This window comes from Symphalangus syndactylus, chromosome 3 (assembly GCF_028878055.3).
Source record: "Symphalangus syndactylus isolate Jambi chromosome 3, NHGRI_mSymSyn1-v2.1_pri, whole genome shotgun sequence".
NCBI lineage: Eukaryota > Metazoa > Chordata > Mammalia > Primates > Hylobatidae > Symphalangus > Symphalangus syndactylus.
In genome coordinates, this window is record NC_072425.2 from 11,892,979 (window position 1) to 11,914,179 (window position 21,201).

Here is a 21,201-nt window from a genome sequence, read left to right on the forward strand (position 1 = left end):
TCTTTAGGCTGTAAATTTGTTTAGCTTTTTTTTTTTTTTTAACTGTCAGTGGAGGCTACTGGAACCTAAACATTTTAATATTGAAGAAATGCAGGCTTTTTTTTTTTTTTTTTTCAGAGACAAGGTCTCACTGTGTCACCCAGGCTGGAATGCAATAGCACAATCATAGCTCACTGCAGCCTCAAATTCCTGGGCTAAGGGGATCTTTCTGCCTCAGCCTCCCAAGTAGCTGGGACTATAGGTGTGCACCAACGCTCCTGGCTAATTTTTAAAAATCTTTTTTGGTAGAGTGGGGGGGTCTCACTATGTTGCCCAGGCTGGTTTGAAATTCCTGGCCTCCAGCGATCCTCCTGCCTTGGCCTCCTAAAGTGCTGGGATTTCAGGCATGAGCCACTGCACCCAGACCACCTTTTGGTTTGTTTTTAAAGAAAGACATCTCTTACCATCGCCCACACTGTGTCTGTCGATCAGGTGGTGTGGACGTGAGTGACCTGGAGGCTGAGTCCGTCCATGTCAGTCCATCCTCTGACCTTAGAGCAACTGAGTCTCACTATCGCTGAGAGGGAGGGCTCTACAGCAAGCGGGGGCTCCCAGCATTGACTCCCAGTTGCCCGACCCCGCTTCCTACAAAATGGAGACTTGAAGCAATTCGCTGCTTTCTTTCAGTCTCTTCCAAAGCTCCCTTTACTAATTTACCTGGACATCAAGTCTAAAGCATTACATTGTGTGTGTCTGTGTGTGTGTGTGTGTGTGTGTGTGTGTGTGTGTGCAACTCTAGACTCACGGGACTTGAAAGGACTTTAGATATTGTTTAATGTGAACATTGCTGAGGGACATAAAAAAACATCTTAAGCAAATGAGACAATAATGCGTTGACTTGATAGTGTAAAAATGTCAACTTGTTGTGAATTGATCTACACATTTAATGTTGTTCCAAAATCCTAGTGGAATTTCTATTTGGGAACTTGACAAAATATTTTTAATGTTTACCCGAAAGATCTTGTTTTGAAAAAAAAAAAAGGGAAAGCGTATTTTACTAGACATTATGATAACTTATAAAACAACAATTTAAACAGTTAAATTAAAAGAATTTAACAATCTACAGGCAGAAAGAGGCCAGAGCCAATGTCATGTTAGCATTTAGACTGTGATAAGTGTCTTTGGAGGGGAAAAGATAGGCTGTATTGTGGGAGAGTTTGGAACAGGTAGTGAGCCACAAGGAAACAGATTAGATCACAGCCCTATATCATCCGCAAACTGGAATGGAGCCCTATTACATGAATCATTACTATTTACATGTAAAGAGTAAAAACACAAGAACACAATTTAAAGGCAAGTGAATATGTATCAGCTTTTGCAGGCGGGAGGGTGTTTTATGCATCCACTGATGCCAGAATCCAAAGAGGGAAGCAGCGATTGATTTGGCCACAAACTGATGTGTTAAAAGCAACACCACACACAAAATGAAAAGGCTGCAAGACAAACTGCTGAAAATATTGGCAACATAGTTTGCCTCAAAGGGTTTGTGGTAGTGTTTGCCAAAATGGGTTAACGTTCTTAATATGTAAAGAGCTGTTGTCAATAAATAAAAGGATGAAACCCCAAGGGGAAAGTAGATAGATGACACAAATGGACATTTTGGAAAAGAAAAAAAAAATCCAAATAGCTAACAAACATATGGAAAAAATACTGAACCTCATTAATGATCAAAGAAATGTAAATTAAAGCAGCAGTGGTATACTGTATTTTGCTGGACAGATTTTTTCCCCCTAGATAATGCCCAACATTGGCAGAGAGGCAAGGAAACAGATGCTTTGCCATTGGATTCATAAACTGGTGGGCCATTTTGTAGAGCGATGTGGCAAAATATATAAAAAGTCATAAAAGAAGGTATCAACTTTTAGAAATTTATCTGAGGATGTTTGATAGGCATCGAGATGCATATACAACATTGTTTATAGTGGTGGAAAACTGGAATCAAACTGAGCAATATGAGCAACAATATGGGATCAGTTAACATCAGGTCAATTCATACAATACCAGGCAGCTGTGAAAACTTCTATGCAAGGAGTACTTTGTGACATGGGAAAAGTTCAAGAAATGTTTTTGCTAGAAAAGAACAGATTACCAAACACTGTGTACAGTGTGATTCCCCTCCCCACAACCCCCAGCCGCCAGGAAAAGAGGTACCTGTACTTGCTGCTTGGAAGGAGATATACCAGAATGTTGACAGTGGCTTGTTTGGGTCTGAGGTGCTACCAGTGACTCTTACTATTATTTCAGCTTTTCAGTATTTTCCACACAGTGTACAATGATTGTATATTACTTTCACAACTGGATTTAAAGAGTTAGTAAAGGCCAGGCACAGTGGCTCATGCCAGTAATCCCAGCACTTTGGGAGGCTGAGGCAGGAGGATTGCTCGAGCCCAGGAGTTCAAGACCAGCCTAGGCAACATAGCAAGACTCTATCTCTATAAACAAATAGTAAAAATAAACCTCTAAACCAGTTTCCTAGCTGTACCAAGAGGGGGCTGATGCGTGAGGAATTTCAATCCTATAACAAGTTAGCCGCAGAGCAGAAACCGGAATCATCGTCCAGGGTTTGTTTTTAAGAAAAGTGGGGTGTTCCTGCAGATATATGGGGCAGAAAATAAAAACAAAAGCGGGGTTTTGTTTTCACCCCAGTCTCAGGAATCTCTCAGAAACTCTCTTTAGGAAATTATCCAAAATGTGGAAAGCGCTAGATGCACAAAGATGTTCATCGAGGTATTATTTATGACAGTGAACACTGCTCACAGTTGCAGTGTTCATTTGTGGGCATAGTTAAGTGGCTGTGTACATTCTCTTGGTGGGACATTGCACAGCCGTTGATAATGTGGACAATGAGGAGCCGTGCAGATACAAAGAGATGCTTGTGGTTGCTATCGTGTGGTGGAAAAAATCAAGACGTAGGCCGGGCGCAGTGGCTCACGCCTATAATCTCAGCACTTTGGGAGGCCAAGGTGGGCAGATCACCTGAGGTCAAGAGTTTGAGACCAGCCTGGCTAACATGGTGAAACTCTGTTTCTACTAAAAATACAAAAAATTAGCCGGGCATGGTGGCACACGCCTGTAATCCCAGCTACTTGGGAGGCTGAGGCAGGAGAATTGCCTGAACCCAGGAGGTGGAGGTTGCAGTGAGCCAAGATTGTGCCATTGCACTCCAGCTTGGGCAACAAGAGTGAAACTCTGTCTCAAAAAAAAAAAAAATCAAGATGTAAAATATATATGTTATGATTATAATCACCAAGATATGATTCGGAAGGGAATCAAATAATATATTACAAAGTAGTTTTTAAAGAAGGGTGAAGTAGCTATCAGAAACATTTTTTTTTGTCTTAAAAGTTCTAGTCTTTCTATAAAGCTATTATATTCCTTTTAAAATAATTCCAAGAAATCTAAAACTCAAAACAGATGAGCACCTCTCTGAATCTTCTGTCTAGGGCTGGATTCTGGATGGCATCCCCGAGACACGTGAGCAGGCTCTGAGGATCCAGACCCTAGGGATCACCCCCAGACACGTCAGTGAGTAGCTCCAAAGGGTCCCCCCGCCCACCAGAGCTGCAGCCCCAAGGGGTGGCCAGTGAGCGCCCCGCTCATGCCGCCTGCTCCCGACCTCGGCCCAGGCACCATCCAAGACCCAGCAAGGAAGAGGACAGCACAGCTGAATTTTTCACAGAGCTAAATATATTCAGGGCTGGTTCTTAAGAAAAGTGGGGTTTTGCTTTCAGCCTGGCGATTCCTTGTCTCAAGAAGGAAATCAACTAGAATGCTATGCAAGCGTCCAGTGCGCGCAGAGATGCCCATCGTGGCGTTATCTGTGACGAGGGAAATTGTTAACCGGCAGAACTTTCCGTCATGGGCCCTGCTCTGTCCCGATGTTACGCTCTTTGTGTTTGGGTGCGAGAAGACCTTTCTGTTAGGAATTCATGGGGACGGAAGATGATTGTTGTTTTAATGTCATTATACAGAAAAGCAAAAAACCTAAAGCAGGTATTGGTCTGTGATATTCGAATGTGTGGCACCTGCTGCCCGACATGCCTGGTTTTTCTCCTTTTCTTCTCTGCCCAGTCGTGCTGAGTGCTCCAGATACGGTCCTGATCGAGAGAAACTTGGGGAAGAGAATCGACCCTCAAACTGGAGGTATGGCTACGGCCACCCCCACCCAGCCCCAGGGGGTTTCAGGGACCATGGTGATGACAGCCGTCTACCATTTCCTGAGCTTGCATTCTGCTCTGGGCACCCACAGAGGGACACGAGGAAGGCTGCCACAGCCTGGGCTCTGAGCTGGAAGACACTGGCAAGGGTGCATTCTGGTAGATGAGGAAAGGGAGGCCTGTTTAGGCTAAAGGAGGAGACTTTCTTGTGGCAGAACCAGAATAGAGTGTGGGGGGTCATGCCGGGCACCTGGGCTTGGGGCCCACACAGGAGCCAGGGGACATGTCTGCCTCTCCCTGGGACAAATTATGTGCCCCCCGACACCTCTCATTCTTTGGTATGTATACAGGAGTGAGAGGCATGAGCATTACCTAGGAGAATTGACAGGTGTTGCAGGGGATGGGGCTCTTGAACTGGGCCTTGAAGACCAGGCAGTTCAGCAAGGGGCTGGCAGGAGGATGCGGGGAGACGAGACTGCCCTTGATCGTCCGGGCCTCAGGCTGTGGTGGCAGATAGACCTGGGTTTGTGGATCCCTAACTCTGCCCCTTTCTGGCTGTAGACATGGGATACCTGAGACTCAGTTTTCTTATCTGGACTTGGGGATGAAAATACCAACCTAATGGGTGATGGGATGGCTGTGAGGATGAAATGGGAGTCTGCAGGTGCCTGTCAGAGTGCCTGGCACAGAGTAAGTGCTCAGAAGTTCACGGCAGCCCTTGCCCTGGGTCCTGTTCTTGTATTGTAACAAGAATAATAGTTAAGAGCAGGCTCAGAGTAGCTGGAAGTGCTGGTGTTGAGCAACGGTGTCCTGCTGTGGTCAGCCACACCCCAGGAATTTGTAGGGCCTGGCCTCCAGGACAGCAAGCACCCCAGGCAGGCACAGCAGCGCCCACAAGGCCCCTGCATGGCCATTTCTAACTGCGCACCTCTCTCCTTGCAGAGATTTATCACACCACCTTTGACTGGCCACCCGAATCTGAAATCCAGAACCGTCTCATGGCGCCAGAGGACATCTCAGAGCTGGAGACGGCTCAGAAACTGCTGGAGTATCATAGGAACATCATCAGGGTCATTCCCTCCTACCCCAAAATCCTCAAAGTCATCAGTGCTGACCAGCCATGTGTGGACGTCTTCTACCAGGGTAAACACAAGCAGGCAGCCCCACCCTGGACAGGCGGCCAAGGGCTGGGCTCGCTGTGCCTTCTACCACTTTGTCCCTTACTCTGGTAGTGGCCAGTGTCCGGGACATGCCTGGGACGCTAGGAGTCAAGACATAGATGACCCGGGTTCCCTGCCCAGAAATGAATGTGTGCAGAGCCCCTGGGGGCACCCCACTTGGAGACCCTGAGCTAATGTCCCACACTCAGACGTGGTCACATCTCTGGCCCACAGCAGATTTGGTGGTTGTGGGGTTGGGAGGAAGAGAGGCAAGGGATGGGGTGGGAGGAACATGGTAGCAAGAAGTTTGAGCCTGACCTTGAGGGAGAGGAAAGAAAAAATATATAAAGATTAAGACAAAAACAAAACCACCACCACCATACACAACACAACAAAACACACACACACACACAACACAGGTGGTATGCTTCATTTAGGATGGAGATACATGGCCCCGCGCCCAGCACTGCGTTGCTGTCCACAGCAGTGGCCGATGTTCACAGCAGCTCGGGAGCCACTGCGGGCAGCCTGTGCGAGGTGGCGGGGACGGCTGAGCTGAGCAATGTGTTCAAATCTCAGCCCCGACGCAGCCCAGCTGTGCAGCCTTTGGCATTTCTCCTAACTCCTGGGAGCCCTAGTTTTGGCATTCCTAAAATAGGAACAAAACTTGTGCCCTCCTCCCAGGCATAGGTGAGGATTAAATGGGATTCTCCAGATCACGTGTCCACAGCCACAAGCCCAGTTCTGGCGCGGAGAGAAGCCTCAATAAACATCAGACGTCATAGCTCCTATCATTGTTCAACACCCTGCCCAAAAAGGCAAGGGCAAGGTAGAATAATTCTATCCGCAAACGGCTGTCTTGTCCTTTTCAAAAGTCTTGCTGAGCTTCACTCATCTCAAAATCCAGTCATCCCCTTCCACGCGGTGTTGGGTAAATGAAGCGTTTACGATGGGAACATCGCAGATATTTAAGACACTTGACAGTTTACAAAGTCCTTTTTTTCGTATATTCTCTCAAATCTCTCCAAGAAAAGTTCTGTTTTGCCAGGGAGGTGGTTTTGAGCTCCCTCAAGCCCTTCCCTGCTGACTCTCCCAGCACCTTCTCCTGCTGGTAGACTCGGTGCATAATCCTCATTGCTACACTGAGCTCGGAGATGTGGTGTTTGCCGGCGTGGATTGAACAGCCTTGCACTCTGAAGGGGGCAATCAGCCAGTGGGTGGGTTAGTAGAAAATGTCGCTACTTAAAGAAGAAATGCCAGGCTTATGATGGCTTATAATTTTCCAGTGATTTTGCATCTCGGAAGGGTCTTTAGTAACAAACACTGCACTCTTAAGATAAACAACCACAACATTTATCTTATGCCATGATTCTGAATTTACACATTAATTACTTCCAAATTACTTAATTAAATTTAAAAGTTCATATGATCATTCATAAAGAATTCATGCCTGGAATTGTAAATAAAAACGTGAGTGTCTGAATATTAATTATTATTAATTAATAATGCAGAGAGATAAATTGAAAATTGGAATGCAAAATTCTCTCTGTGTTGTTTTTTTAATCTCTCTGCAGTGCATCCAGCAACCACATATTTTTAAAAAGAATAATTAGATGTTGAAACTGTCTGGGGGATCATTACTTCTAATTAACTTAGTTATTTACTGTAAATTAAGCATCATTTGTAAGCAGGCTGCTTTGCCTGTAGTATTTGTGCTTTTCAGATGCACGGGATTATGGAAGGTCTGAGAATAAAGAGAGCCTCGCCTGAGTAGCTTCCTTTGGGCTTCTCTCAGTGGAGGAATGGTACCCATGGCGGGAGGTTTGGGAGAGTTGCCCCAGCTCTGCCAAGTCTCAGCCTAATTGGCTCATCTGTAAAATGGGACATGAATAACGCAACCCTCATGGGATTATTGGGCCAAACAAAAGAGATGGTGCCTATAGAGTATTTGTCGTAGCAATTAGTACATGCCATTGATGATGCTGATCACAACCTGGAAAAAAGTCCATTCTAACTCGTCTGTGCCTTCTAAAAAGAGGGGACTGTGCATCTCTAATGACCCTTCCAATTTAAAAGTCCTGCAAAGATTTGAGAGTTCAGGATTTTCACAATGAATATATCCCAGCGGTTCACAATCGGGGGCAGTTTTGCCCCCACCGCACCCCCAGGGACATTTGGCAATGTCTGTAAAGGTTTTTTGGTTGTCATACCTTGCGGTTGTGCTACTGGCACCTAGTGGGTAGAGGCCAGGGATGTTTCTCAACATCCTGCAGTGCCCAGAACAGCCCCGCAACAAAGAATCTTCTGGCCCCAAACGTCAGTAGTGCTGAGGATGAGGAACCTGCCTGGTTCTTGGGTGGCATGTTCCTGAGGAGGCACGATGGCCTGGCCCCTCACCCAGCACAGCATCCACTGCAAGGCACATTGGCAAAGGCAGACTGGCAGGAAGGTGTAATGGAGCCACCCGTGGCTGACTTTGCACAGGACAGTCTGGGGCCTTGGCAGGAGGGGGAAGGTCTCCCTGGGGAAGGATACCCTGTTTTGAAGGCTGGCGTGGGTGCTGGCACAGGTCCGTGCCTCATCTGTGGGCATCTCCCCTGCCTCAGGTGCCTGAAATGCTGCCTTTACAGCCTCATTAGCCTTTTCTCACAGCTCCCTGCTTCTGAGCTCCAGCGGGAGGTGACCTGGTTTGATGTTCAGTAGCTTTGCCCTGTGGCTTCTTGGCATCCAGTGCCCCCCATGGTGCAGGTGGCCTCATTGTTGGAGACACTCACCCCATCTTCTCACTTCTTTGTTCACCAAATGCCAGGGGCACACCACAGGCCAGGGCCGTGCAGCTACATCTGGCCACTCCTGTGACCTATTTGATCACTACCTCTTTGGAGAGTCGCAACAAAGTTGGTGTCACCAGAGTGCAGCTGCACAAATTACTCTCCACCAATTCGAGTCCTTTAGAAGTCCCTGGGCACTGGGCCCCCATGTGGCTGGATGCGTTTATCAAAGCCTGTATCTGACATTCAGGCGTACCTAGCAGAAAGCCAGCGTGCACTTCTAGGAGACCAGCCTAGTCCTGGGGCTTCCGGTTGGGAGGCTCAGCCCGATTCCGTAGGAAAAGCCACCAGCCCTATAGAGAGTGCTATATCATGTCCTGGGACCAGCCTCCCAACTGCACCACAGCCAGCCCTAGTTCAGCCTGGAAGGAAATGCAGACACCTGCACGTGTTTAGACACCTGTGTTGAGAGGAATCCAGGGCGGCGCTCCAGGGTGGCTTCTGTGGACTTCACTACTCGCTCCCTGCCTTGGTGCCCAGGCCTGCCACGTAATTCTTTTCCCTGCCTCTTCACCAGATGCACAGAGGGCTTCCATGGTGCTGTGAAAGAGAAAAAGAGTTACTGCCGTTAAAAGAATCAAAGCAGAGGGGCTGCAAGCGCGTTTTCTGTTCTCTAGGACCTGGGTTTATTATCCTCATATCCTCTCTTTCCAGCTCTGACCTATGTCCAAAGCAACCATCGTACTAATGCCCCGTTCACCCCGAGGGTGCTGCTGCTCGGGCCTGTGGGCAGTGGGAAAAGTCTGCAGGCCGCCCTCCTGGCCCAGAAATACAGGCTTGTCAACGGTGAGTGCCCCAGGCGCTGGGCTGCCCAGCTTGGAGAGCCTTTCCCTGCCTCCTGCCCCTCCTCCCCAGCTCTCTGATTTTATGCGGGGTGGTGTGGGGGAGAAGGGTCAGTATCACTTCTCCTTCTGGATCTTTGTTCTTAACCATTTTCTGTTAGTCCATCTTTGCAGGAATAGTTTTTCCTCCCGAAGAATATTGCCGTAAAAACATTAACCACTAAAAACACGTCCACAGCCCAAAGAGACAGAACAGCTTTCAGTCATCATTTTTTATATCCTTTGTAGCAGGGGGTTTGTCTGTGCTGTACACCGGGGTAGCTCCCATCTCGCCCCTGCCATCTCCCCTGAAGCCTCGGCTCCTGCATAATACGAATGTGCTGTTTATTTATTTTCTCCGGTCTCGTTTGGCGCCCCCAACCCAGGTCAGTGTGTTTCCAGGCAGACAATTTCTGAACCAGAGGAAGACTTCTCGCTCTGCACAGTTTCAATAAATATTTTACCAGGAAGAGAGAAAATATTGAAATCAGCTCTCCAGGTCTTTCCCGGGGTGGTCCCAGGCAGTCTTGGATGCCAGCTTGTGTTCAGGAGGGTAAAGAGATGGGAATGAGGAAGAAACTGTAGCAGAGACACACTGCCAGGTCGAAGGGAGTTAAAAGCACTGCCCCCACGCACACCATGCTCCACAAGCCTAAATAACCTCTACTATATTTACTAGGGAAACGAGACCTGCACCCCCAAATATATGCATGTGCATACAATCCCCCCAAATTATACAGGCATACCATATGAATATAGAGAGGGAATACAAACAAATATATGGACATACACAAATAGACGTACAAATATATGTACATTTTTGTACATTTGTACGTATATTTGTGTATACATACTCATATACGTATATGTATTTGTATATACATACAAATATACGTATATATGTATATATATTTGTATATACATACAAATATACGTATATACCACCCCAGAAGGATCAAGTTTTGAATAAAAATGCTTCTCAATTAGGCCTCCTCCAGCTTACAATTCTAAAGCCACTGAGACCAGCAAGGAATCCATGACAAAAGTCACACCCCTAAAATGAAGATAGAGACCTGAACAATTATTCTGCAAATTTGATTACTATGGAAAATTAACCAGGACATTTAGAATAAAAAATGCTTTTCCTTGAGTCCATTTTTAAAAATAAATTATTTCAATAATTCCTTCTCCTTTTGATTGTTCTTCTTAAGAGAATTATAAGACGAAATTTCCAGCAGTGTTAGGGATGGCTTCTTTGTTCCGATGACCAGCAGTCTACCTGTGGCAGCACCACTTGCTTACTCAAGCGTGTGCCCACATCATTACGGGAAGGGACAGAGTGAGCGTGGAGGGGCACTCGGGGTGGGGGGAGGGTCTGAAAACACAGCAGCAATACTTTAATGCAGTGCAGGGCTTTATGGAAATAATTGTCTCGGTGCTCTGTTTTATGATGCAGACACTCTCATTCAATAAAAAGTTTTTTTTTAAATTTAAATTGCGTTCAGCACACCAACCATGAAGAGATGAAATTACCTGCCTAGATTTTCCCAAAAATGGAAATAGAAAAAGCTCATCACGGTTTTTGCTTGTTACCTAAGAGCCATGATGGGGCTCTTTTAGATAATTAAGCATTTGGAGACTACCTCAGAAAGTTCACATTTCTCAAAGGTGTTCTTCATAAATACAAGATGTCATGAGATTTAAGTAAACCCATTTAAGGGACCTAAGGCAGGTAGCCTTGAGATCTCTCTGCAAATGCGTGTCTGAACCCAGAGCTCCAGGCTCTGTCTGCTCCGCTGCGGCCATCCGCTGGCCTGGTTCTAATCTTCACATCTGTGAATCTCTCAGCCAAAGGAAAATATCTCCAAACCAACAAAAACAGACAAACAAATAGCCCCACACTCACTCCCACAAAGTTCATCAGAAGACCCCACTTAGGACGGTGGGAGTATATACAGACACGACTTTCTGAAAGGCCAAAGCCCCTGTTGGTTAAAGCACTAACTGCGCAAACCCTGTGACCCTGGGATTCAACTCCTAGGAGTTTATTCTGCTCCAGCACTCACATGTGCAGTGAGAGATGTGGCAGAAGCATAATGAGACACAGAGGCAACCTCTAACTCTGTTAATAAGCAGGTCTGTGCAATAAGTTGTGATAAACCCATGTAATGGATTGTGAGGTAGCTGTTAAAAATAAACCTGTAAAGTGATTTGATGTCGGTGATACATGCCCAAATAAGGGAGGGGCAGAAAACAATTTGTTCAGCAGTATCCAGGGAGTGACCTCATTTTTGTTCAAAAAAGCATGTTAGTTTATGCTCAGGAAAAACGTGAAGAAATATCCATACACCAAACTGCTTATCTCGGCAGAGTTGTATATTATACAAGTCAGATTTTTTTTTTTTTTTTTACAGTGAGCATGAATTCCTTCCTTCCTTCCTTCCTTCCTTCCTTCCTTCCTTCCTTCCTTCCTTCCCTTTGTCTTTCTTCTTTTTTATTTTTATTTTTCGGGTCTTACTCTGTCACCCAGGCTGGAATGCAGTGGTGCAGTCATGGCTCACTGCAGCCTCCAACTCCTCAAGTGATCCTCCTGCCTCAGCCTCCCAAGTAGCTGGGACTACAGGTGTATGCCACCATGCTCAGCTAATTTTTTTTTTGTAAAGACAGGAATCTCTCTATGTTACCCAGTCTGATCTCAAATTCTTGGCCTGAAGCAATCCTCCCACCTCAGCCTCTGGTTTCTTTTTTAACTTGTGTACTATTTAGAATACACCTTGCTTAATTCCCACATATTTGGGGATTTTCCTGATTGCTTTATATTCTTGATTTCTAATTTAATTCTATTGTGGTAAAAGAACATACCCTATGTGATTTTGATCCTTTGAAATTTGCATATATGGTCTATGCTGGTGAATTCCAAGTGTACTTAAAAAAATATGTATTCTGCATTGTTGGCTATAGTGTTCTATAATGTTGATTAGGATAAGATGTTTGAAATTTTTAATCAAATTTTGAAATTTTTCTATGTCCTTAATGATTCTCACTCTACTTATTATGTCAGTTTTTGAGAGAGGTGTGTTAAACTCTCCCAACTCTTTTATTTTTAATTTTTTACAATCGTCCGGCCCAACACTTAAAAAATCTCCCAACTCTGAATTGTGGATTTGTCTATTCTCTGCAAGTTTTTGCTTCATGTAATTTGTTATTAAGTGCATACTGTCACACCTCAGTATCCATGGGGGATTGGTTCTAGGACCTCCCTTGGATACCTAAATCCGAGGATGTTCAAGTGTCTGATACAAAATGGCGTAGTATTTGCATATAACCTACGTACATTCTCCTATACACTTTAAATCATCTCTAGATTACTTATAATACCTAATATAATGTAAATGCTATGCAACAGTTGTTATACTCTATTGTTTAGGGAATACTGACAAGGAAAAAAGACTACATGTTCAGTGCAGGTGTAATTTTTACCCCAAATATTTTCAATCTGTGGTTGGTTGAATCCATGAGTGTAGAAACTATGGATATGGAGGGCTGACTGTATACAGTAAGGATAGTTATATCTTATTGGTGAAATGACCCTTTTATTACTAGGAAATGTTGGTTTTCCTCTCTAGCAATACTCATTTTCTTGAAGTCTACTTTGTCTGATGTTAATGAAGTTTCTCTAACTTTCTTATGACTCGTGTCTGTATGATATACATTCTATTCTTTTTCTTTTAAACTATCTGTGTCTTATCGTCTAAATATGTGTCTTGTAAACAGCATATAGTTGGGTCTCACTTTTTTTTTTTTTAAGAGATGGGGTCTTGCTCTGTTGCCCTGGCTGGAGTACAGTGGTGCAATCATAGCTCATTGCACCCTCAAACTCCTGGGCTCAAGTGAACCTCCCGCCTCAGCCTCCCACTGAAGTTACAGGCATGAGCCCTCACGCCTGGCCTGTTTTTTTGTTTTGTTTTGTTTTCTACTTGTGTCATCTGTTCTTTGTTCCTCCTTTTCTGCCACCTTTTGGATTAACCAAATATTTTTTAGTAATCCATTTTCTTTCTTCTATTTTCTTTTTAGCCATATCTCTTTGCTTTATTTTGTTAGTGGTTGCTCTAGGGATTAAATATGCATCTTTTGCTTGTCACAGCCTATTTTGAGTGAATGTTACACCTCACCATGTATGATATCGGAGCCTTGCAGCAGTAGATTTTTCCATTTACCAACTTCTTTACAGTTGACATACATTTTACTTCTGCATATGTTATAAACCCTACAATATATTGTAATTATTTTTGTTTTAAATAGTCATTCATCTTTTAAAGAAGTGAAGATATAAGTGGGGAAAGACTTTTATATGTACCCACCTATCAGTACTCTTCACTCCTTTGTTTAGATCCAGGTTTCCATCTGGTATCATTTTCTCTCAGCCTGAAGAACTTCCTTTAACATCTCTTGTAGTGAAAGTGTGCTGGTGACAAATTTTCTCAGCTTTCATGCGCCTGAAAATGACATGATTTCATCTTCATTTTTGAAGGATGTTTTGGCTGCATATAGAAATCTATGTTGACAGTTTCTTTCTCTTAACACTTTAAAGATGTCATTCTATTGTCTTCTGGCTTGCACTTCTTCTGATGAGATCTCAGAGGTTATTTTTACCATTGTTGCCCTACAGATGAAGCACTCCCCCTGCCCTCAGCTGCTGTTAATATTTTCTCTTTAGCTTTCAGCAATTTGACTATGATGTATCGAAGTGCAACTTACTTTGTGTTTGTTCTGCTTGGATCTCAGAGATTCTTGGGTGTGTGGGTTGAAATTTTTAATCAAATTCTGAAATTCTCCTGTCATTATCTTCTGCAATCTTTTTTCTGCCTGCCTCTCTTCTTTCTGGAACTCCAGTTCCACATATGTTAGACCGTCTGGTATTGTCCTCCAGGTCTCTTAGATTTGGTTCTTTTCTTCCAGTCCTTTCCCATCCCCCTCTTTGCTGCAGTTTGGCTACTTCCTATGGCCTCTTTTCCTGTCTTTAAATTCACTGATTGCGGCACACCTAGTGGTTTGTTTCATTTAAGATACTGTATTTTCCAGGTCCAGAATTTCCATCTGGTTCTTTTTCACAGTTTTCCTTTCTCTGCTGAGATTCTCCATCTGTTCACTCATTTTAACTATCTTTTCCTTTAAGGTTTTAAGTATACTCAAAATAGCTGTTTTAAAGTCCTGGTGTGCTGATTCTGACATCTGTGTCATCCCCTGATCTGATTCTATGGCCTGTTTTCTCTCCTCATAGGAGTCACGTTTTCCTGCTTTTTTGCATGTCAAGGAGCTTTTGATTAAATGCTAGACATTGTGTTTCTCACATTTTTGAAGGTCTGGATTGTGTCATCATTCTGCTTTAAGAGTGTTGAGTTTGGAGGATTAACTCCATCCCATTGAAGCTTATTTTCAGGCTTTGTTAAGTGGGACTAGAATGTTCTTAATCTAGGGCTAGAGTATCCCTGCAGCTAAGGTCTGCTCTCTCTGGAATCTCAGCTGAATGTCTGGGGTGTTCGCAAGGTCTCTCACTTTGGTTGTCAGAATGCCAGCATCTCCCAGCCCTGTGTGAATTTCCATTCAGTTCACAGCTTCCCAGTAGTTTTTCTCTACCAGGCCTCTGGAGTCTCACCCTGCATATGTGCAGCTTCATATTGGCCAAAGGCTCAGTGAACCCCTATGAGATTTCTGGAACTCCTTCTGTGCACAGCTGCCTCCTCTCCATTACCCTGTTCTACAAATTCTGGCCATCTCAGAGTTCCAGTCTTTGTTGCTTCCACCCAGTGAGACTGCTGATCTGTTTGGGCTCCACTTCTCCTGTGCCATGATTTGAGAAGTGCCCATAGGTAGAAATCCAGGAGGAATATGGGGCTCATTTGGTGTGTTTCCTTGCCTCTCAAGGATTACAGACCTGTCTCTCTGTTGTCCAATGACTCTAAAGAATTGCTTCATAGATTTTGTTCAGTTTCACAGCTTTCTATAAGAGAAGTTAAATATGATACCTGTCACTCCTTCATGGCCAGAACTGGAAGCTAAGCATGGGTTTGATGTCACACAGACCTGGGTTTGGACCCCAGCTATGCCCCTTAATGGCTCTGTGACCTAAAGCAGGTTATTTAATCTCTTTGAGCCTCAGTGTCTTTACCTAAGAAACAACAGGTTATTGTGAGGACCAAATAAAACAAAGCACACTTAGCACAGTGCTTGGCACATAGAATTGTCTCAGTTCTCAGCAGCTTTTTTTTTCTTTTCTTTTCTTTCCTTTTCTTTTTTTTCTTGATACAAAGTCTCGCTCTGTCACCCAGGCTGGAGTGTAGTGGTGCAATCTCTGCTCACTACAACCTCTGCCTCCTGGGCTCAAGCGATTCTCCTGCCTCAGCCTCCCAAGTAGCTGGGATTACAGGCTTTCACCACCACACTGGGCTAATTTTTGTATTTTTAGTAGAGACGGGGTTTCACCATATTGGCCAGGCTGGTTTCGAGCTCCTAACCTCAAATGATCCTCCCGCCTTGGCCTCCCAAAGTGCTGGGATTATAGGCGTGAGGCACTGCGCCTAGCTCCCAGCAGCCTTTATTCTCACTTGTATGTCCTTTGCTGGTGAGGCTGCCAACCACATTGGATTAAATTAAATGACAACTGCTGTCATTTACATAGTGAATTCAGCATATCATTATTGAGGAATAAATCCTTGGTGATGGTAATTTTGTTAAACATTCATGCTATCCAGTTAACTTTAGGATGTTTTTTGGTCTCCTTCGTATAGGCGGAAAACTTCTTAGCCCTAAAGGTAAAAAAGCCAAAAGCGTACAATGAACAATTCATGAAAATATAGCTTAAATCTTCTGGCTTTGGCTAGGAAAGACTTTCACAGCCAAGGAGGAGGTAGCCTGTGTTTATTCACTCATGCTTGTTGCCCAGCACCTCCTATGTGCCGGCCCTGGCTCAGGGCTCGAGACACAGTGGGGCCAGAGGGAGGTTCCTGCCCAGGGTGAGCAGGTGTCCAGATGGGGACAGCTGCCACTGGCCAGGTGACTGCAGTGTGGTACCTTCTTTTCTTTTTCTTTTTTTTTTTTTGAGACGGAGTCTTGCTCTGTTGCCCAGACTGGAGTGCAGTGACGCGATCTTGGCTCACTGCAACCTCCGCCTCCCAGGTTCAAGCGATTCTCCTACCTCAGCCTCCCCAGTAGCTGGGATTACAGGTATATGCCACCACACCTGGCTAATTTTTATATTTTTAGTAGAGACGGATTTTCACCATGTTGGCCAGGCTGGTCTTGAACTCCTGATCTTAAGTGATCCGCCTGCCTCAGCCAAAGTGCTGGGATTACAGCCACGTGGTGCCCTTTAATGATGAGTCAGCCCACTTGGAATATGAATCTATCCTATTGTGTGGCCCCACCATCCCATGGAGATGCCCTGCCAGCTGGAAGGGCTGTGGAAGCAACACGCTGCACCCCCTCCGCTGTGTAACAAGGGTGCGAATGTGGACGCACTTGAGGCACATCACCCAGAGATGAGCAGCCCCCGACCGGAACGCTGATCCTCCGCAGGTACCCGGAGGGCGCCGAGTTCTGCGCAGCAATTCCAGGTGCAGCGAGGCCCCTGCAGGGCTCCTCTGTGGGCAACATCCTCGTTAGTGTCTTCCCCGCGCCGTCCATTTTTAATGTGTTCTTTGCCAAATGCATTCCTTTTCATTCCACCTCTCCCTCTTCTTTATTTCCCGGCTCCTTTTTGATATTTACTTTTACTTGGACACATACCCACACACAGAAAAACCCTTTTATGCTTTTTTCAGTGACCTTTTTTTTTTTTTTTCCCTCAGCAGGCAGCACGGGGGGTTCTTTTTTTCTCATCCTTCCTCCTATTTAAAATTTAATGGGTGCCTCTCTGTTCCCCTCTCCTTCAGTCTGCTGTGGGCAACTGCTGAAAGAGGCTGTGGCAGACAGGACCACGTTTGGCGAGCTCATTCAGCCCTTCTTTGAAAAGGAGATGGCAGGTAGGCCACGTTCCCACTAACTGTCACGACCTTACAGGCTCCAGAGAGAACTTTCTCTTTGTGCGGCTCTCTGAACATTCAGGGGCTCAAAACTGGGGAGATCAGCTGGGAAATGGAAATTGGGTTTTCTTGTCAGCAAAGGCTCTGTTGCCTGTTTCCGGTGAGGCCTCTTGGTGTCTGAGCCCGATCCCCAGTGAGGTGAGTTTGTGGATGTGGGGGCGTTATTCCTGATGTTTAGGATGTTCCTATTTCTTAAGACTGTTGGCTTTTCATAACTGGTACCACTTAAAATTGAGAGCCAGGAGAGGCCACAGACCTCCCCACATCCTTTTTTTTTTTTTTTGAGACAGGGTATCAATCTGTCACTCAGACTGGAGTGCAGTGGTGCAGTCTCAGCACAGTACAGCCCCAACTTCCTGGGTTCAGGTGATCCTCCCACCTCAGCCTCCCAAGTAGCTGGGACTACAGGTGCACGCCACCATGCCTGGCTAATTTTTTGTATTCTTTGTAGAGATGGGATTTCTCCATGTTGCCCAGGCTGATCTTGAACTCCTGGACTCAAGTGATCCTCCTGTTTCAGCCTCCCGAAATGCTGGGATTACAGGTGTGAGCCACCACTTCCTGCCCCCCACATCCTTTATTATTTGGTATATAAAAATACTGTGGGCAAATATTCTAATTTAATCAGCACTCAGAAGCCAGAAGATTCAGACAGCTTTGCAGATGTGAGTGTTGATCGGCATTGGTCCTCAGCAGTTAGATGCTCGCCTGTTTGACAGGCGAAGCAGGACCAGATCCGCTTTCCAGGTGCCCTCTGTGATCCACAGTCTGAAAGCATTCCTAGGATCTGACCCCCGGTAAGGGCACCTTTGGGAGCATTCTAGTCAGGTTTCCTGAGTCCATGAAGGAGCCACAGAGAAGGGACTGAGCTGCTGAGGCCACACAGCCAGTTGGCGGCTGGGCTCCTGGGGATCCTGTGTCTGTCTCTTCCCTGGGGCAGTGAATTTCCTACTGATGCACCTACACCTTCCTCCCCTGCACGTGCTGCAGCTCCTCCCAGCAGTCAGTGCATACCCACTTGTCAAGTCTGTTGTGAACACGTGCTTATTGTGAAGAAAATGAATTCCAGAAGCAGCTGCCATTATAATAAGCAGTGCGGGCATTGGCTAGGAATCCTCCTGGTGGAAGCTTGTGGCCTTCTCCTACCACTTTCTAGATGGAGAAGGTTGATGAGGAGGAAGCACATGAAAACAGGCTGTGTCCTCCCAGCCATCCTCTGCTTGGGCCTGCCGGGGAGATGTCCTGGCCAGCCCTCCCAAGTCCCTCCTTAAGATGTCCTAGTCCGCGGGGTGGAGTTCAAGTGTGTGGAGTAGGAGCCATCAGACGCAATGATCTGTGCAGGGTGAGTGGGTCTGGTCCTGGGTGTCTGCGCTGGTCCACAGAATGAGGTGGAGGTAGGAGGCACCAGGGAGGGTGAAAACCAGCACGAGCTCTTATGCTTCCCAGTCTGGTTCAGATTCCAGCACTGCCCCCACCAGCCATGTGGCACCAATAAACCACCCTGCCCTTCTCGAAGCCCCAGGCTTCCCGGTGACAGGATGGAAGTAGAGGTCCCTTCCTGCAAGGTTGTCCTGAGGAGCAGCCCTCATGCACATGCACAGGGTCCGGGAGGCCACAGGGCAGCTGCTGCTCTTCAAATCCACCTAGCGGCCGGGTGCGGTGGCTCACCCTTCATCCCAGTGGGCACGGTGACTTACCCCTGTCATCCCAGTGGGTGCGGTGGCTCACCCTTGTCATCCCAGCGGGCGCGGTGGCTCACCCCTGTCATCCCCGCACTTTGGAAGGCCGAGGCGGGTGGATGTTTTCAGCTCAAGAGTTCGAGACCAGCCTGGCCAACATGGCAAAACCCCATCTCTACTAAAAAATACAAAAAAAAAAAAAAATTAACCGGGTGTGGTGGTGGGCACCTGTAGTCCCAAGCTACTCAGGAGGTTGAAGCAGGAGAATCGCTTGAACCCAGGAGGCAGAGGTTGCCGTGAGCCAAGATTGCACCACTACACTCTAGCCTGGGTGACAGAGTTAGACTCAGTCTCAAAAAAAAAAAAAAAAAGCCACAGTAGCAAGCAGCAGCAATGGCGGAGTACCTGTTGCATCCTCAAGCATAATTTCTCTCCATTTCTCTCCAAATTCCCATTTACCAGGGTGGGGATTGGCACCCTAAAGATTTGTTTTAAAAAATGAGTGAATGTGATACCAAATTAACCTAATGTATATAGTTTCAAGTGTTGCTGGTAGTATTCCATAGTATGTTTGGAAGATAATTTAATTCCCCACTAACAAGCACGGTGGTTCAGAAGCAGAGACAGTGGCCAAGCAGCGGAGGTAGTGCCAATCGGCCAACACCAGGGAAGGGTCTGCAGGAATTCTTTGACTCTTCTTGCAGCTTCCTTGTCCATTTGAATTTTTTTCAAAATATAAAGTTACAAAAATAAATATTTAGGTGGTTTCCAGATTTGCAGTCCTTCAATAATACTTAAATGCACACTCTTGTATGTAGAAACATCCCTGGTGATCTTATGAGGATACACTGAGGCCTGAGTCAGCGGTGATGCCCATGAACAGTGGCAGTGGTGATGCTGTACTGCCGTACACTCCCACCATCAGTGTGCGAATGCTCATTCCCTGCCTGTCTTTGCCATCTCTGGGTACTGCCAGTGTATTTGTCTTCTGTTGCTTCGTAACAAATGTCATGGTTTAGAACAACACAGATTTATCTTGCAGTTCTGTAGGTCAGAAGTCCTGAAATCCAGGTATTAGTAGGGCTGTGCTCCTTCCTGGGGCACTTGGGAGGATCTACTTCCCTGCCTTTTCCAGCTTCTGGGGGCCATCCCCATGCCTTGGCTCATGGCCCCTTCCTCTTTCTTCAAAGCCAGCAGAGTAGCATTTTCCAATCTCTCTCTCTGACCTCTGCTTCTGCTATCACACCTCCCTCTCTGACTCTGACCCTCTTACCTCCTTCTTATAAGGACCCTTGGGATGACCCAGAACAATCCAGGATCATCTCTTCATCTCCAGATCCTTAATTTAGTCCCATTTGCAGAGCCCTTTTTGCCATATCAGGGAACATATTCACAGGTGCCAGTGATTAGGATGTGGACATCTTTTTGGGAGGTATTATTCTGCCTACCATGGCCAGCCATTTGAATCTTTGCCACTTTGTTATGTGACAAAAGATGTATTTATTTTTAATTGTGGTCTTTTGATTGTCGGTGAGGTTGGTAAAGTCCAACATATTTTCATAAGATAATTGGTCACGTGTGTTTTATCTTTGTGAACCACCTCTCTATAGCCCTGGCCTATTAACTGTTTTTCCCTTTGCCCATTTTCCAATTAAGCTATTTTTTGTCCTAATTGGTTGGTCAGTGCTGTTTGCATATTAGGGTCGTTTACGTTTTTCCGTTAATTTTTCTTTATACTTACATTCTATATTTTATCTCTATGTTTCAAGTCACGTTATAATTTTGTAGTTTTAGCAATTGCTTGGAAAGAGAACTGTGACTCATCACAGCCCTTTAGTTCTCAGGCATCATGAGATGTCACGGTTGCCGAGAAGGTCATATGAGGATGTTGGTTTTTTATGAGGTCATGGAGCACTCGGACTTCTGGTTTCCTCACCTCCTCTCTCCTCACCATTTGACAGCACAGTCTTATCTTCCTCGTCTTATAGGGAGTTGGGCATTTACAGATCCTTAATTAATCATCAGATATGGGCACCATTTTACTGACTTATTCAAACTGTATCTTTTGAGTCAATGGGACCTATTGTTACTTCCTCTTCGAGAGACAGAAATGAATTTGCTTGAATCAAAGCACATCAACTTTGTTCAGAGCCGGCTTAATTCATCCACCACTAAAAGCAAACCCAAGAGTCCTTTCAAAGGTGGTCCAGGCGCAGAGTCATTTTTGTGTTTGTTTTTTGTATTTGGGGGATGCAAAGGAGGCTGACGGCACAATTCCCAATTTTCTATAAAGTTAGCAAGACCCGGATCACTTCAATCTTCAATGTTTCATGCTAAATTTTTTCTTCCACAGCTTTTTGTTTATTTAGACTATGTACCTCTATACTTTCGCTCTTCCTACAAAATTAAAGACACAACAACAACCAATATCAT

General features: G+C 45.5%; 1 protein-coding gene across 8 annotated transcripts in view; it reads left to right on the forward strand.

Annotated features, from left to right (window-relative positions):
- The window catches only part of AK8 (adenylate kinase 8), a 152,548-nt gene that overhangs the window by 46,253 nt on the left and 85,094 nt on the right, over positions 1-21,201 (forward strand). For 6 of the 8 annotated variants that reach the window (XR_008656462.2, XM_055270589.2, XM_055270587.2 and 3 more), the window contains 5 exons: positions 3,483-3,564; positions 4,111-4,182; positions 5,139-5,339; positions 8,842-8,973; positions 16,940-17,029. Coding sequence is in view for 7 of the 8 variants with exons in the window: in XM_055270589.2 (XP_055126564.1) it covers positions 3,483-3,564; positions 4,111-4,182; positions 5,139-5,339; positions 8,842-8,973; positions 16,940-17,029 (577 nt within the window). In the remaining variant the exon portion in view is untranslated. Of the gene's footprint in view, positions 1-3,482; positions 3,565-4,110; positions 4,183-4,846; positions 4,887-5,138; positions 5,340-8,841; positions 8,974-16,939; positions 17,030-21,201 lie in introns of those variants that run through there. The other 2 variants (XM_055270590.2, XM_055270593.1) reach the window with 2 other exon arrangements.